The sequence below is a fragment of the Gopherus flavomarginatus genome, chromosome 6 (genome assembly GCF_025201925.1).
Source record: "Gopherus flavomarginatus isolate rGopFla2 chromosome 6, rGopFla2.mat.asm, whole genome shotgun sequence".
Taxonomy (NCBI): Eukaryota; Metazoa; Chordata; order Testudines; family Testudinidae; genus Gopherus; species Gopherus flavomarginatus.
The window spans coordinates 392,095-410,181 of NC_066622.1; the positions used below are offsets into that span (position 1 = coordinate 392,095).

General features: G+C 49.5%; 1 protein-coding gene across 9 annotated transcripts in view; it reads left to right on the top strand.

Moving 5' to 3' along the window:
• LOC127054115 (SRSF protein kinase 3-like) overlaps positions 1–17,371 on the top strand; it is a 68,418-nt gene extending 51,047 nt beyond the window's left edge. For all 9 annotated transcript variants that reach the window (XM_050959828.1, XM_050959827.1, XM_050959821.1 and 6 more), the window contains 6 exons: positions 11,411–11,589; positions 11,805–11,876; positions 11,968–12,042; positions 12,427–12,524; positions 13,160–13,274; positions 16,891–17,371. In XM_050959828.1, the coding sequence (XP_050815785.1) occupies positions 11,411–11,589; positions 11,805–11,876; positions 11,968–12,042; positions 12,427–12,524; positions 13,160–13,274; positions 16,891–16,980 (629 nt within the window). In that variant the 3' untranslated portion in view covers positions 16,981–17,371. The remainder of the gene's footprint in view (positions 1–11,410; positions 11,590–11,804; positions 11,877–11,967; positions 12,043–12,426; positions 12,525–13,159; positions 13,275–16,890) is intronic.
• The last annotated feature ends 716 nt before the right edge of the window (positions 17,372–18,087 follow it).

Below are 18,087 nucleotides of genomic sequence, written 5' to 3' on the forward strand. Positions count from 1 at the left end.
AGATGTCAGGCGATACTGTACCTCTTGTCCAGAGTGTCAGCTACACAGCCCTTGCCCACACTTGCGGGCCCCTTTGATACCTCTTCCAATAATAGAGGTACCATTTGAACGCATAGCCATGGATCTGATTGGGCCCCTAGAGAAGACAACTCGGGGCCACCAACATGTGCTGGTTGTACTAGACTATGCAACCCGATACCCGGAAGCCGTCCCCCTATGCAACACAGCTTCCAAGACAATAGCTAAGGAGCTACTACAGATCTTTTCCTGGGTTGGGCTACTCAAGGAGATACTGACTGATCAAGGGACACCTTTCGTGTCCAAGTTGATGAAAGATCTCTGTTCATTGCTCCATGTACAAGCCCTATGGACCTCTGTATACCACCCACAAACAGATGGACTTGTGGAAAGGTTCAATAGGACCCTCAAGGCCATGATCAGGAAAGTGGTGAGCCGGGATGGGAAAGATTGGGATACCCTATTGCCTTACCTCATGTTTGCCATCCAGGAAGTCCCACAAGCCTCCACAGGTTTCTCTCCATTCGAACTACTATATGGGCGCCACCCCTGGGGCATATTGGATATAGCCAGAGAAGCCTGGGAAGAGGAGCCAAATCCCGGAAGGAACATAGTTGAGCATGTACTACAGATGAGGGATCGGATAGCTCGAGTTACGCCCATTGTACGGGAACACTTGGAGAAAGCACAGGAGACCCAACGAACCCATTATAACCACCAAGCAAAGCTTCAACGGTTCCAACCAGGGGATCGAGTAATGGTCCTGGAACCCATAGCAGAAAGTAAGCTGTTGGCCCAGTGGCAGGGACCCTACGAAGTGATTGAAGCCATGGGAGAGGTAAACTATAAGGTGCGGCAGCCAGGCCTCAGGAAACCTGAACAAGTTTACCACATCAATCTTCTAAAACCTTGGCATGATCGAGAGGCATGCTTAGTGACCCAGGAGACCCTTCTCCAGGCGGATAACTTACACGAGCAAGTGAGGATATCACCCAACTTGATGTCAAATCAAAAGGTTTAGGCAGCCAACATGATTAATCGCAATCGAGATGTGTTCTCTACAAAACCGGGGCGGACGACTGAGACCTATCACCATATCCGCACAATCACCGAAGCCAAGGTAACACTGAGACCCTACTGAGTCCCAGCAGCCAAAAGAGAGGAAATCAAGGCTGAAGTAAAGAAAATGTTAGAATTAGGTGTTATTGAAGAATCCTACAGTCAGTGGTGCAGTTCAATAGTTCTAGTGCCTAAACCTGATGGTACCATGAGATTCTGTAATGACTTTCGCCGACTGAATGAAATATTCCAATTCAATGCATACCCCATACCACGCATCGACGAACTGGTTGACCGACTGGGTAGTGCCCGATTCTTGACTACACTGGATCTGACAAAAGGGTATTGGCAGATTCCCCTGACCAAAGAAGCTAAAGAAAAGACAGCGTTCTCCACCCCAGATGGGCTATTCCAGTACACAGTCCTCCCTTTCGGGCTACATGGGGCCCCAGCGACATTCCAGCGCCTCATGGATAAGCTGCTGTGCCCCCATACTAGTTATGCAGCCGCATACCTAGACGATGTCATCATCCATACGCCAGACTGGGAAACCCACTTGGAGAAAGTTGAGGCCATGCTACGCACCTTAAGGCGGGCTGGCCTCACCACTAATCCCGCTAAATGTGCCATAGGACTAGCAGAGGCTAAGTACCTGGGATATATTGTAGGAAGGGGTATAGTGAAGCCCCAAACTAATAAGCTAGAGGCGATTCAAAACTGGCCCCAGACGACCCGAAAGAAGCAGGTCCGTGCGTTCCTAGGCGTGGTAGGCTACTACTGACGTTTTATTCCCCACTTCACCAGTAGGGCAAGTCCTCTAACGGACCTGGTGAAGGCCCGAGGTCCAGACATGGTGAAGTGGACCAACACAGCAGAGAGGGCATTCATAGACCTTCGGACAGTTCTCTGTAACGACCCCATACTCATAGCCCCGGACTTTACCAAGGAATTTATTTTGCAAACAGATGCTTCTGAGGTGGGGTTGGGGGTGGTTCTGTTGCAAATGATTAGAGAAGAACACCCGATCCTCTACCTAAGCAGGAAGCTGCTCCCAAGAGAACAGAATATGCAGTAGTCGAGAGAGAATGCCTTGCTGGCAAATGGGCCATGGAGACACTGCGTTATTACCTCTTAGGCCAGCGATTTACTCTTGTGACAGACCATGCACCCCTTCAGTGGATGCAGAGAAATAAGGAAAAGAATGTAAGGGTCACCAGGTGGTTCTTATCCCTCCAACCATTCCAGTTCCGCATACGGCACAGGGCTGGATTCCACCACGGCAACGCTGATGGCCTTTCACGAGCACACTGCCTGGCGTCCCAAGTTGCCCAACCCTATGGTGTTGAGCAGAGGGGGAGGATATGTGATGGGGCAAGGTCAGATGGCTACAGTAAAGTACTGAGAAACAGGTATGTTAGCCCCAGGCTAAACAAATCCCTAGTACCCTGGTAACCAAATGGCAGTTGCTCCAGGTTAATCAAGGCACCTGGGGCTAATTAAGAGCTTTCTAGAAGGCAGTGGAGATAGCTACATTGATTAGAACACCTGCAGCCAATCAAGGCAGGCTAATCAGGGCACCTGGGTTTAAAAAGGAGCTCACTCCAGTCAGGAAGGGAGGAGCCGGAGGAGAGGAAGTGCGTGTGAGGAGCTGGGAGCAAGACGGCAAGGAGCTTAGAGTGAGAGAGTGTACTGCTGGAGGATTGAGGAGGACAAGCGTTATCAGACACCAGGAGGAAGGTCCTGTGGTGAGGATAAAGAAGGTGTTTGGAGGAGGCCATGGGGAAGTAGCCCAGGGAGTTGTAGTTGTCATGCAGCCGTTACAAGAGGCAGTATAGACAGCTGCGATCCACAGGGCCCTGGGCTGGAACCCGGAGTAGAGGGCGGGCCCGGGTTCCCCCCCAAACCTCCCAACTCCTGATCAAACACAGGAGGAGTTGACCCAGACTGTGGGTTCCACAAGAGGGGAAGATCACTGAGGTGAGCAAATCCGCCAATAAGCACAGGACCCACCCAGGTAGAGGAGGAACTTTGTCACACCTGTTTAGTTGGCAGTTGGCTCATGGCCTGAGGCTGGAGGGGTTACAGACTATTCCTTTTTAATCCCGTTTAATGTAACTGTGGACATTCATGTTATCCATATATTATTCAGTATCTTTCTGACTTCAATTACATCCTGTGCTGAGTTCCACATGCTGCTGATGTGTCTGAGCAGCATTACAATGCACGTGTGGTCACATTCACATGGGTGCCATCTTTCCTCTCCCCGGCTCAGGCCCCCGTGCCTGAGCAGCCCGTGCCTGGTGCCAGGCTGGGGAGAGCGGCCTGGCCCAGCGGGGTTGGGGCAATGGGTGACGGTCGGGCCTGGGTCCGGGCGGCCTGGCCCAGCGGGGTTGGGGAAGTGGGTGGTGGTTGGGCCTAGTGCGGGGGGGGAGGTGTAGCCCGGTCCAGCAGGATAGGGGCAGCGGGTAACAGTTGGGGCTGGGTCTGGCAGGGGGGTGGCCCGGCCCATCGGGGTAGGGGCAGTGGGTGATGGTCGGGCCTGGTGCTGGGTGGGCCGGCCCAGCGGGGTAGGGGCAGCGGGTGATGGTCGGGCCTGGTGCTGGGTGGCCTGGCCCAGCGGGGTAGGGGCATCAGGCGACGCTCGGGCCTGGTGCTGGGTGGGGTGACCCGGCCCAGCAGGGTAGGGGCAGCAGGTCACGCTCGGGCCTTGTCAAGGTTTCTTCCCCACTCTGAACTTTAGGGTATAAATGTGGGGACTTGCATGGACACTTCTAAGCTTAATTACTAGCTTAGATCTGGTAACTCTGCCACCATCCAGAAATTTCAGTGTCTGGATCACTTTTTGTGCCCCCAGAAACCTTCCCCTCCCTGGGCAGCCTTGAGAGGCTTCACCAATTCCCTGATGAACACAGATCCAGAGCCCTTGGACTTAAAACAAGGAGAAATTAACCGTCCCCCCCTCCTTTCCCCCCACCAATCCCTGGTGAGTCCAGACCCAATCCCCTTGGATCTTAAAACAAGGAAAAATCAATCAGGTTCTTAAAAAGAAAGCTTTTAATTAAAGAAAGAAAAGAAAAAAAATCATCTCTGTAAAATCAGGATGGAAAATACTTTATAGGGTAATCAGACTTATATAGCCCAGAGGAACCCCCTCTAGCCTTAGGTTCAAAGTTACAGCAAGCAGAGGTACAATCCTCTCAGCAAAAAAGGGACATTTACAAGTTGAGAAAACAAAAATAAAACTAATCCGCCTTGCCTGGCTGTTACTTACAATTTTGAAACATGAGAGACTGATTCAGAAAGATTTGGAGAGCCTGGATTGACGTCTGGTCCCTCTTAGTCCCAAGAGAAAACAACCCCCAAACCAAAGAGCACAAACGAAGATTTCCCTCCACCAAGATTTGAAAGTATCTTGTCCCCCTATTGGTCCTCTGGTCAGGTGTCAGCCAGGTTTACTGAGCTTCTTAACCCTTTACAGGTAAAAGAGACATTTACCCTTAACTATCTGTTTATGACATGCCCCCCAAATCTCAGACAGTGTGGAACCACACTGGCGGTGATTTCTTCCTAGAACTTTAGAATAAACAGATTAATAAAACACATGCACCTTTACATATACTACTAATTATATAAAATTACAAGATTTTTTACATTTTAAGGACAATTTTTAACCAGTTGATTTTGGGAAACTTTCATGGGAGAGTGCATCAGCTACTTTGTTAGAAGCTCCTGAAATGTGTTGAATTTTGAAATCAAAATCTTGGAGAGCTAAACTTCATTGAAGAAGTTTTTTGTTGTTTCCCTTGGCAGTATGAAGCCACTTTAGCGCAGCATGGTCGGTTTGTAGCTGGAAACACCGTCCTCAAACGTATGGGCATAGCTTTTCCAGGACATACACAATGGCGTAGCATTCTTTTTCACTGATTGACCAGTGGCTTTTCCTCTTAGACAGTTTCTTGCTGAGAAACATGACAGGATGAAATTTTTGATCCAATCCTTCCTGCATTAAAACTGCTCCTATACCATGCTCAGACACATCTGTGGTTAGGAGGAATGGTTTGTCAAAGTCTGGGGCCCTTAGCACAGGGTCAGACATGAGTGTCACCTTAACCTGGTTAAAGGCCTTCTGGCACTCATCAGTCCACTTAACTGCATTTGGCTGTGTTTTTTTGGTCAGTTCTGTTAGTGGGGCAGTGATTTGGCTGTAGTGTGGTACAAATCGCCTGTAATATCCGGTACCAAGCCTAAGAAGGATTGGACCTGTTCCTTTGACTTTGGGACAGGCCACTTTTGGATAGCATCCACCTTGGCCTGTAGGGGTTTATCGTTCCTTGACCCACCTGGTGTTCAAGGTAAGTCACTCTGTTTTGGCCTATTTGACACTTTTTAGCCTTAACAGTTAGTCCTGCCTGCCTGATGCGCTTAAAGACTTTTTTCAGGTGCTCCAGGTGTTCTGCCCATGAATCAGAAAAAATGGCTACATCATCGAGGTAGGCAACTGCATATTCTCCCAATCCTGCTAGGAGACCATCTACAAGTCTTTGGAAGGTGGTGGGTGCATTTCGCAGCCTGAAAAGAAGCACACTAAATTCATACACCCCTGCATGGGTGATGAAGGCTGACCTTTCTTTGGTGGGTTCATCTAGTGGTACTTGCCAGTACCCCTTGGTTAAGTCTAATGTAGAGATGAACTGGGCACGTCCCAATTTCTCCAATAGCTCATTGGTGCGTGGCATTGGATAGTTGTCGAGACGAGTTACAGCATTTAGCTTACGGTAGTCTACGCAAAAGCGTATTTCCCCATCTGGTTTGGGAACTAGAATCACTGGAGATTCCCATGCACTGTTAGAGGGGTGGATTATACCCATCAGTAGCATGCTTTGGATCTCCTGTTCTATAGCAGCTTGGGCATGAGGAGACACCTGGTAGGGTGGGGTTCTAATTGGGTGAGCATTACCTGTGTCAATGGAGTGGTATGCCCGTTCAGTCAATCTTGGGGTGGCTGAGAACATTGGGGCGAAGCTAGTGCACAGCTCCTTGATCTGTTGCCGCTGCAGACGTTCCAGGGTTGTTGAGAAGTTCACCTCTTCCACACCACCGTCACTTTTTCCGTCATAGTAGACACCTTCAGACCACTCAGCGTCATCTCCTCCTTGGGCTGTAAACTGACAAACCTTTAAGTCTCTGGAATAAAAGGGCTTTAGAGAATTAACATGGTACGCTTTAGGGTTGAGGTGGGGAATGCTATGAGATAGTTAACAGCTCCCAGGTGCTCTTGGACCGTGAATGGCCCTTCCCATGACGCTTCCATTTATGGGCCTGTTGCGCCTTTAAGACCATAACCTGGTCCCCTACTTTGAAGGAATGCTCTCTGGTATGTTTATCATACCAGGCCTTTTGCTCTTCCTCAGCATCCTTTAGGTTTTCTTTAGAAAGGGCTAAAGAGTGTCGGAGGGTGCTTTGTAGGTTGCTTACAAAGTCTAGAATGTTAATTTCTGGAGAAGACGTAAACCCCTCCCATTGCTGCTTCACCAACTCCAATGGCCCCTTAACCTCGTGGCCCTACACAAGTTCAAATGGTGAAAACCCTAAAATGGGATGTGGTACAGCCTGTAGGCAAAAAGCAACTGCTGCACCACTAGATCCCAATCATTGGAGTGTTCATTTACAAATTTACGTATCATGGCCCCCAAAGTTCCATTAAAACTCTCCACCAGGCCATTCGTTTGATGATGGTAAGGGGTGGCAACCAAGTGATTCACCCCATGATTCATCCCACAGATTTTTCATGGTCCCTGCCAGGAAATTAGTTCCCGAATCTGTAAGGATGTCGAAGGGCCAACCTACCCTGGCAAAAATGTCTGCTAAGGCCTGGCACACAGTTTTAGCCCTGGTGTTGCTTAGAGCTACTGCTTCCGGCCATCGGGTAGCAAAGTCCATGAAAGTCAATATGTACTGCTTTCCTCTGGGGGTCTTTTTTGGGAAAGGACCCAGAATATCCACAGCCACTCGCTGAAATGGGACCTCAATTATGGGGAGTGGCTGGAAAGGGGCTTTGACCTGGTCACTCGTTGGCACACCTCACAAGACCAGACATAATTAGCAACGTCCTTGCCCATTCCCTCCCAGTGGAAGGACTTCCCCAACCTGTCTTTGGTTCTGTTCGCCCCAGAATGGCCACTGGGATGATCACGAGCTAAACTCAAGAGCTTTACCCGGTACTTAGTTGGAACTACCAACTGTCTTTGAGGATCCCAGTCTTCCTGGTGTCCACCAGAAAGAGTCTCCTTGTATAAACGTCCTTGTTCTACAACAAACTGGGATCGGTTAGAAGAGCTGAGAGGCGGTGGGGTGCTCCATGCCTCCGCCCAAGCTTTCTGAAGGCTGTCATCTGCTTCCTGCTCAGCCTGGAACTGTTCTCTTGATGCTGGAGACATCAGCTCCTCCTTAGACTGTGGACTCGGGCTTGGTCCCTCTGGAAGCGATGTAGGTGATGAAGTTGTTTCCGTTGATGGTGAAGTGCGCTCCGCTGGTGCACTATGTGATATTTCAGGCTCTGGCTGAGCCTCTTGGATAGGGTTGTCTGCTGCTTCTGCCAGTTCAGGCCCACTGGTGCCCTCTGGCGTTGGAGTTGAAGATGCATTTGCAAGCGCTGGTGTCAGTGCTGGCAACGGTTCTGGTGCTGGTTGCTTTTCCTGTTCCGGTTCTGGGACTGGATGCACTATGGTTGTTGCAGTCGTTGGCAGGGGATCCGGTTCCACCACCTCTGTCTGGATCTCTGGTAACACAGACAGGGCCCTTGTGGACGGCTCAGGAACAGGGATGGATGTGGAAGCTTGCTTGGTCTGGCTGCGTGTGACCATTCCCACCCTCTTGGCCAGCTTCACATGGTTGGGCAAGTCTTCCCCCAGTAGCATAGGGATGGGATAATTGTCATAGACTGCAAAAGTCCACATTCCTGACCAGCCTTTGTACTGAACAGGCAGTTCAGCTGTAGGCAAGTTTACAGATTTTGACATGAATGGATGAATTGTCACTTGGGCCTCTGGGCTGATGAATTTGGGGTCCACTAAGGATTGGTGGATAGCTGACACTTGTGCCCATGTGTCTCTCCACGCGATAACCTTCTTTTCGCGCACTCTCAAGTTTTCCCTTCGCTCCGAGGGTATTTGAGAGGCATCTGGGCCTGGGGATCTTTGGTGTGATTGTGGTGTAATGAATTGTAATTGGTTGGGGTTCTTGGGGCAGTGGGCCTTTATATGTCCCAGTTCATTACATTTAAAACATCGCCCAGCTGACTGGTCATTGGGTCGAGGTGGGTTGCTGGAGACTGGTAAGATGGGACGATAGGGTGTCTGGGGCTTTCCTTGGGTTATAGGTGGGGTCTTGGGTTGCCCCCAGTGATAGGGTTTATTTTTGGTTTGCCCCCCTCTGATATTCGCTCCCCTTGCTAGTAGTTTTTTTCTTTTCTGCCAGTTCCACCCATCTGGCTCCAATCTCCCCCGCCTCGGTCACAGTTTTGGGCTTCCCATCTAGGATGTACCTTCCTATTTCCTCAGGAACATCCTCTAAGAACTGCTCCATTTGCATTAGGAAGGACAGCTCTTCCAGAGAGTTAACACTTGCTCCTGATATCCAGGCCTCCCAATTCTTTCCAATGTGGTAGGCGTGTCGGGTACATGACACATCTGGTTTCCACCTTAGGGCTCTGAACTGCCGACGGGCATGCTCAGGTGTTAGCCCCATTCTGATTCTGGCCTTGGTTTGAAAAATTTATAATCGTTCATGTGTTCCTTAGGCATTTCAGCCGCCACCTCTGCTAAGGGTCCACTGAGCTGTGGCCTCAGCTCTATTATGTACTGGTCTGCAGAGATGCTGTACCCAAGGCAGGTCCTTTCAAAATTTTCTAAGAAGGCCTCAGTATCATCATCTGCCTTGTAGGTGGGGAATTTTCTGGGATGGGAAACAGTACCTGGAGAATGGTTGTTAGGCTTGGCTGGCACATCCTGCTTAGCCTTTGCTAATTCCAGGGCCTGCTGGTGGGCCTCCCTCTGGAGCTCCATCTCCATCTCTTTTTCCTTCGCCTCCATAGCTCTCTTGTAGGCAGCTTCTTCCCTGGCTATTTCTGCATTAATTTCTAATTGTTTTAGTTCCATGTCTCTTATGTTTGTTGTCTTTCTCTGTTGCTTCCAGCCTAGCCAGCTCTAGTTTGTTAGTTGCTCCACTGGTACTCATTTTCCTGCTTTCTTGTGCTGGCCACATCCCTCTGCAGTTCACTGAAACTGGGATACACTCAGCTCAGGGCTGCGTGGTTAACAGAGACTTTCTAACTAGCTGTACCTGAGAGGTAGAAAGAAAGAAAACAATTCAGCTTGTAAATTCCTTTTGCTGGCTGCTTGCTCACAGCTTGAAGCCTCCTTTTAACAAAGACCCTTATTAAAAAAAACTTAACACTTCTGCCTTCAGGCTGCTTTCTAGACAGCTAGAAAGGAGAGAAAAAAAAATCCTACTGGCTTTTGGTTCCTAAAAACTCCCACATCGCTGCTCACCATGTCAAGGTTTCTTCCCCACTCTGAACTTTAGGGTACAAATGTGGGGACCTGCATGGACACTTCTAAGCTTAATTACTAACTTAGATCTGGTAAAACTGCCACCATCCAGAAATTTCAGTGTCTGGATCACTTTTTGTCCCCCCAAAAACCTTCCCCTCCCTGGGCAGCCTTGAAAGGCTTCACCAATTCCCTGGTAAACACAGATCCAAACCCCTTGGATCTTAAAACAAGGAGAAATTAACCATCCCCCCTCCTTTCCCCCCACCAATCCCTGGTGAGTCCAGATCCAATCCCCTTGGATCTTAAAACAAGGAAAAATCAATCAGGTTCTTAAAAAGAAAGCTTTTAATTAAAGAAAGAAAAGTAAAAAAAAATCATCTCTGTAAAATCAGGATGGGAAATACTTTATAGAATAATCAGACTCATATGGCCCAGAGGAACCCCCTCTAGCCTTAGGTTCAAAGTTACAGCAAGCAGAGGTAAAATCCTCTCAGCAAAAAAGGGACATTTACAAGTTGAGAAAACAAAAATAAAACTAGTTCGCCTTGCCTGGCTGTTACTTACAATTTTGAAACATGAGAGACTAATTCAGAAAGATTTGGAGAACCTGGATTGACATCTGATCCCTCTTACTCTCAAGCGTGAACAACCCCCAAACCAAACAGCACAAACAAGGACATCCCTCCACCAAGATCTGAAAGTATCTTGTCCCCCTATTAGTCCTCTGGTCAGGTGTCAGCCAGGTTTACTGAGCTTCTTAACCCTTTACAGGTAAAAGAGACATTAACTCTTAACTATCCGTTTATGACAGGCTTGGTGCGCGGCGGGGGGTGGCCCAGCCCAGTGGGGTAGGGACAGCGGGTGATGCTCGCGCCTGGTGCCAGGCGGGGGGGGGCACACCGGGGTAGGGGCAGTGGGTGATGCTCGTGCCTGAGGCCGGGCGGTGGGGGGGTTGGTGGCCAGGCCCAGTGGGGTAGAGGCAGCCGATGATGCTCGGGGCTGGTGCTGGGCGGGGCGGCCCAGCGGGGTAGGGGCAGCGGGTGACACAATCTGAGATGGGTCTGGGCAGGGGGGGTAAGCCCAGCCCAGCGGGGTAGGGGCAGTGGGTGACACTCAGGGCTGGGTCAGGGCGGGGAGGGGGGCTGGCCTGGCCCAGCGGGGTAGGGGCAGTGCGTGATGCTCGCTTCTGGGGCGAGGCGGTGGCCAGGACCAGCGTGGTAGGGGCAGCCGATGATGCTTGGGGCTGGTCCTGGGCGGGGCGGCCCAGCGAGGTAGGGGCAGCGGGTGACACAATCGGGGCTGGGTCCAGGCAGGGGGGGTGGCCCAGCCCAGCGGGGTAGGGGCAGCGGGTGACGCGCGGCGCTGGTGCCGGGCGGTGGGGGGCCGAGCGGGGTAGGAGCGGCGGGTGACGCGCGGCGCTGGTGCCGGGTGGGGGGGGGGGGCCAGCGGGGTAGGGGCGGCGGGTGGACGCGCGGGGCCGGTGCCGGGGGGGGGGGCGGCGGTGCCGGGCGGTGGGGGGGGGTGTGGCCCGGCCCAGCGGGGTAGGGGCGGCGGGTGACGCGCGGCGCTGGTGCCGGGGGGGGGGGGGCGGGGTGGCCTGGCCCAGCGGGGTAGGGGCAGCGGGTGACGCGCGGCGCTGGTGCCGGGCGGTGGGGGGCCGAGCGGGGTAGGAGCGGCGGGTGACGCGCGGCGCTGGTGCCGGGCGGTGGGGGGGGGGCGGGGGCGGGGTGGCCCGGCCCAGCGGGGAAGGGCCAGCGGGTGACGGGACGGATTCGTTGCAGGTGTGTGGGCGTGGCCGGAATCACATGGGAGCGAGGAAGAAATCGGATTGGCCGGACCATGCCGGCCACAGCCAATAGGAGAGTGGAGCGGCTGCAGGTCGCGCGGTAGGATGGAGGCGGATGAGGCGTTGCTGTCGCCGCTGCGGGAGCTGGGGGTGCCTGAGGCGGCGGCGCGCCGGGTGAGCGGGGCCTGGGGGGGGGGACTCGGGCGGGAGCTGGGTGAACCGGGCAGGGGCCGAGTCGGGCGGGGCCGGGCCGGGCCGGGCCGGGCCGAGGCGGGAGTTGGCTGAGCCGGGCGGGCGGGGGCCGCCGGGCCTAGATGGGCTGGACCGAGCCGAGGCCGGGGCTGGGGTCGGGGCCGGCTTCACGACGCGCTTTCTCCCCTCCCCCATAGGCGCTGGCCTTGACTGGAAATGTGTCCGCGGAGGCGGCGGCGCAGCTCTACTTCGGCAGCCTGGAGACGCAGGTAGGCCCCGGCCGCCCCCGCGCGGAGCCCGGACCCAGCGGCCCGCGCGCGGAGCCGGACCCAGGGGCCCATGCCCAGGTTTCTCTTTCAGGAACAGGTGGATGGCGGCGGCTGCTACAAGATGGTGTTTGTGGTGAACACGGAGCTCGCCATGGGCGTCGGGAAGGTACCGTGCCGGGAAGCCCAGAGTCTAGCCGGCCAGGTTGCGGCGCCAGGGATGGTCGCCTGCCCAGACTGCAGAGCCACCTGTGGAAAGAGCTGGGTGCCAGCTCATTGCTTGGTCCTGTAAAGGAGCTGGCCTCCCTGTGCTACTCTACCCAGTTGCCTTGGGTTGCACACTCCACTGGGACGTGAATAAGCATTTTGTTACGGAGGGGGAAATGAGCTTGTCCTTCTCTTTTCTGCTCTCCCTGTCCCCAGTCTGGGAAGGAGATGGGACTGCCTCCTGCTGAAGGTTGTAGGTGAATGCAGAGGATTTGTGCCTGTATTACACAGTGGGAGGAGTGGCTTCAGTGGTTCACCTGTTCAGATGTAATGTTTCCCTTTACAGATAGCAGCCCAGGTCGGACACGCAGCTGTTGGCCTGTACCAGTTAATACAAGAAAAATCCACTGGGAGGAAGATGATCTGTCAGTGGGATGAATATGGGTAAGATGGTAGTGTATGCATGATAGACAAGTGTCCAGCCAGCCCATTGAATATATGTTGTAAAATTCAGAGACAAAACGGAGCGCACTGACTCATGTCGGTCAGGCTTACTTGTTCGGAGGAAGGGTGAAGGATTGAAATAACGGACAATATCAAAGACTAAGCTTGAGGGGCAGCAGCTGCAGAGCTTTCACAGAACTTCACTGCATTCCCCTTGGATGTCCCTCTTAATCTCCCCTTTCACTAATTTTGCATTCACTCTAAATGGTTCTTCAAGCAGTTGTCTGAAATAGTTAAACAGATAAAGATGAGTTGACATCAGAATGTTCCTCATTCTACTTGGTAGTTGAAAAGGCCAAAGGAGGGAGGACCCTTTCTGATCTGGACTTTTTTGTGTGTCTTGTAGATAATTTGTCTGAAATTTAACTTGATAAATTTATCTAGAATAATTGTTATGCTCATATCTGAAGCAAGTGGGTTTTCAGTTGCTAGATGAATGGGAGATGGATCTCTAACTCTTTTGTTAGGCCAAAGACTTCCTTAGCTTGTACACTGCTCCCCTAGCCAAGCAGATTGTGATAAGAGGTCGTGGGATAGTATGAGCTCTTTCTGATCACTTGCTTTTTCCTTGTTAGTGCGAAGAAGGTTGTAGTTCAAGGATCAAACACTGCCCACCTCATGGATCTGCAAGCATTGGCTTTGAGCCTGGAGCTGCCAACGTACCTGGTGCAGGATGCAGGGAGAACACAGGTAACCAAGCTCGGAATTGAGTGCATGTGTGTAACTAATACAATGCATTTGGCTCTTTAAAAGGGCCAGTGTCCCAGAGCTTGAAAACATTTTGTGAGCAAAACTGATTAGGAGGAAGAATTTAAAACAATAAAAAAAATAATTGGAAGTCAGTGTAAGAAAACTTTACTAGATGTCTTAAAAACCCCATAATTCAGCAATTATCAAATAAATGATTCTTCAGTTAAACTGTTCTAGTTAAGGGATTTGAAAGAAGTGATAAAATTAAAAAAAAAGTTAGAAGGGGAAAGTAGACACTGGTAGCAATGACAACAAATTAGCAGTTATAAAATGAAGACCTTGAAAAGGGAAGCCAGAAGCCTGTAACCTGTAAGGCTAAGGACAATATAAAAGAATTTATTCAAATATCTGAAACAAAATAAATTCTAGCAATGATGTAAGTCTGTTGTTGGATAGGGATGGTAAAATCATAGAATCTTGAGACTGGAAGGGGCCTTGAGAGGTCGTCTAGTCCAGTCCCCTGCACTCGTGGCAGGACTAAGTATTATCTAGACCATCCCTGACAGGTGTTTGTCTAACCTGCTCTTAAAAATGTCCAATGATGAAGATTCCACAGCCACCTTAGATAATTTATCGAAGTGCTTAACCACTCTGACAGTTACGAAGCTTTTTCTAATGTCCAACCTAAACCTCCCTTGCTTCAATTTAAGCCCATTGCTTCTTCGCGTATCCTCAGAGGTTAATGAGAACAATTTTTTTTCTTACTCTGCCTTATAACAATCTTTTTTATGGACTTGAAAACTATTATGTCCCCCTCTGTCTTCTCTTCTCCAGACTAAACAAACCCAATTTCTTCAACCTCCTCTCGTAGGGCATGTTTTCTAGATCTTTAATCATCTTTGTTGCTTTTCTCTGGATTTTCTCCAATTTATCCACATCTTTCCTGAAATGTGGCGCCCAGAACTGGACACAATACTCCAGTTGAGGCCTAATCAGCGCGGCATAGAGCAGAAGAATTACTTCTCGTGTCTTGCTTACAACATTCCTGCTAAATCATGCCAAAATGATCTTTACTTTTTTGCAACAGTGTTACAAGCTAAATGAGTGAAGAGTGTGATGCCAACAATTATGCAAAAAAGCAGAAGTATTCAATAAATGTTTGATATTTGGAAAGAAGCTGAATGTCTTTACATCCTACCATGGTGATAGAAAACCTACTACTCTGATAGTAACTAAACAGGGTGTTAAACAGCAACTGCTAAAATTAAACACTTAGAGATTTTCAGTGGATATCTTGCATCCATGGGTCCTAAAAGAGTTGGTGGAAGAACTCTGAGCCATTGATGCTGATAATTAAATATTGGAACACACTCTGGAAGTTCTACAAGATTGGCACAATGTTCTTCTTTCTGCCAATATTTTAAAAGGGTAAAAGAATAACCTGAGTAACTTTAGGCGAGTTAGCCTGATATTGCTCCCATATAAAACAATGGAACATCTGATCTGGGGTGCATTTAGTAAAGAACTGAAGGATTGTAGTATAGTTAATACCAAACAACATGGCTTTATGGAAAATGTGTCTTGTCAGACAAACTTGATAAAATTTGAGATTATTAACCGAGTTTATAAAGATGATTAACACCATGTACTTAGACTGTAGTAAGTCAAATACTTTAGTACTCATGAGTGTCTGAAAATATATATATGCAAAATCATGAAGTGAATAATACATTTAAATGGGGGAATTGTTATCCAGTAGAGATGTTTCTGTTTGGATATCGCAGGAATCTGTTTCTTGGTCAATTTTATGTAATATTACCAACGATTTAGAAGAAAATATAAAATCATTGTTGGTCAAGTTTGCAGATGTCAGTTTCAGTATAATGAGGACTGCTCCAGAACAGAGCAATGTGCAGTGTGTGGTAACCTGGAATCAATGGGGGGAAGGTGGGGAAGAGTGTGTGTGTGCCTGTGAATGAGCATGCCTGGTTTGAACATTGGGCTGCTAAACCGAGGGTTGTGAGTTCAATCCTTGAGGGCCCCATTTAGGGATCTGGGGCAAAAATGTGGGGATTGGTCCTGCTTTGAGCAGGGGGTTAGACTGGATGACCTCCTGAGGTCCGTTTCAACCTTGATATTTTATGATTCTATCCCAAACACAGGGTCATATATCTAGGATCCAGGGATGTAAGTCCTAGGGATGTAAAAGATTAACCGCTAAGCATTAAGCTTACCGTTAACTGAACCGTAACCCATTGGCCCTGGCCACGTTGGGCCAGCCGGCTGAACCCACTTATAGGTTGGGGGACTGCATCCTGGAAAGCACTTACGTTGATAGTGACTTAGGGACCAGGGTGGAAATTAGCTGAATGTGAGGTTCAGTGCAATGCTGTGGTTGAGCTAATGTAGTTCTTGGATGATGCAGAAGTAGGGAGGTGGTATTAACTTTATATACAGCATTAAGGAGACTATTGGAATACTATGTCCAGTTCTGGTGCCAACACTCTAAAAACATGTTGGAAAGGGTTCCAACAAGATCCAACAATTTGTGTTCTTACTGTGTATACTTGCCAGACTAAAAAAGCTAAATCTATTTAGTTTATTCAGGAAGTTGAAGTGACTTGATCAATCTATAACAGGGGTGGGCAAACTTTTTGACCTGAGGGCCACATCTGGGAATAGAAATTGTATGGTGGGCCATGAATGCTCACAAAATTGGGTTTGATGTGGGAGGGGGTGAGGGTTTTCATTGGGGGTGCAGGTTCTGGGGTGGGGCTAGAAATGAAAAGTTCAGGGTGTGCAAGGAGGCTCTGAGTGGGCTGGGGATGAGAGGTTTGGGGTGCAGGAGGGTGCTCCAAGCTAGGATCAAGGGGTTTGGAGGGCAGGAGGAAGCTCAGGGGTGCAGGCTCTGGGCGGCACTTACTTCAAGCGGCTCCCAGAAGCAGCAGCATGTCCCTTCTCCAGTTTCTTCATGGAAGCGTGGTCAGGTGGCTCTGCGCACTGCCCTGTCCACAAGCACTGCCGCTGCAGCTCCCATTGGCCAAGGTTCCCGGCCAATGGGAGCTGCGGTGGTGGCACTTGGGGAGGGGGGCAGTGTGGAACCCCCTGGCTGCCCCTATATGTAAAGCCAGAGAGGGACCATGCCGCTGCTTCTGTGAGCTGTGTGGAGCGACCTCAGCTTCCCAGCTGGAGAGGAACAAGCCTCAGACCCCACACCCCAGCGGGGGAGCTCAAGGGCTGGATTAAAATGGCTGGCGGGCCGGATCCAGCTTGCAGGCTATAGTTTGCCCACCCTGATCTACAAGTACCTACGCAAGGAGAAGATTTGATGGTGGAGGACTCCTGTCAGACCAAGGCAAGACAAGATCCTATGGCTGGAAACTGAAGCTAGACAAAGGCCTGCATTGTGCAGGAGGTCAGACTAGATGATCATAATGGTCCCTTCTGACATTAAAGTCTATGATTCCATGAATTCAGACTAGAAAGGGTGCAAATTCTTAAGTGAGAATTAATCGTTGGAACAACATATGGACATGGTGGACTCTGACTTGAAGTCTTTAAATCAAAACTGAATGTTTACCGTCAACTGAATTGCATGTTTATCTCTCCACTGTAGGTTCCAACTGGATCATACACTGTCCTTGCAATTATCGGAGAAGAAGAAATAGTGAATCAGGTGACTGGGAAGCTGAGGCTGTTGAACTGAGAGCAGCACCAAAGCCTATTATTTTATGCTGTACCTGACTACATGCCGTGGAATTTGAAAGCAATCTATATGCAATGTGGAGAAAGAAGCACCTGTTAACAGCATCTCAGATCCTTCAGAGTCATGGGAACCAGACAGCTACTCTCTTTTCTGCCTGCTGAAGCTGCAGGGGAGCCTGGTACTAGGGTGAGGAGGCAGCACTTTTCCTTTCATTTGAGGAAGTCTGTCTTGCTAGACCAGGACTGTGAGAGGTAGTATTGCTGATCTACTGCAGGTGGATTAGAGAGACTGCTGCACATTTCTACCTCTAGCTTCCCTAGAAATTGTCTTGAAAAATAAGGCTTGTATTTTCTGAAACATGCTTATGAACAAGATGAAATTCTGACAGATACCTTGCCTTTCCTTGAAGTCTCTGTGGTGAGCTTGTGGCTCTGTTAATTCATTGTGGCTTTTTATTTTTGTGGCGGGAGATGTATGTCCTTTAATCTCTTGCATAAAAATAGGTAGTCATTAAATGACTAAGAACATACATAGTTGTATTAGGTAGGTTTATGGGGGTCAGCTAGATATGAAGGGAGAATAAACCCTCCTGTTTCAGAGCTGGGAAGAAATTTCTCTTATGGGCAGGTTATTCCATAATTGCCTTACACAAGTGCAAGAAATTCCTGTAGATCTGAGACTGGCCATTGTCAGAGAGGATATAGGACTAAATAGACCCTAGGTTTGGCAATTCCTGTCCTTCTAAAGCCTGTTCTGGTAGTATAAACTGAATAGTGGCAGGGGTGCAGGCTTGATCTTGTTATGAAATGTACTGTTGAAATAATTACTCTAGGTGAGGAAAATAGGCATTACATCAGGATTAATATTTCACATTCAAGAGGGGAGAAGGGGAAAAAAATTACCTCACCCCTAACATCCTGCTTTTAGGTCTTGGTTGTGGTTTTGTAGTACATGTGCTTTAGGTGGAATTTCTAGTGAACTTTATTTAATCCAGTCGGTAGAAAATAGCCCTGGGTGTGTTAGGTGACAGTAATGGCTTTTAGTTATGTGTAGGCTTGGCTGATTGTGTCTGTCTGTAGGTACTGACCCATGGCAGCAGCATCCAAG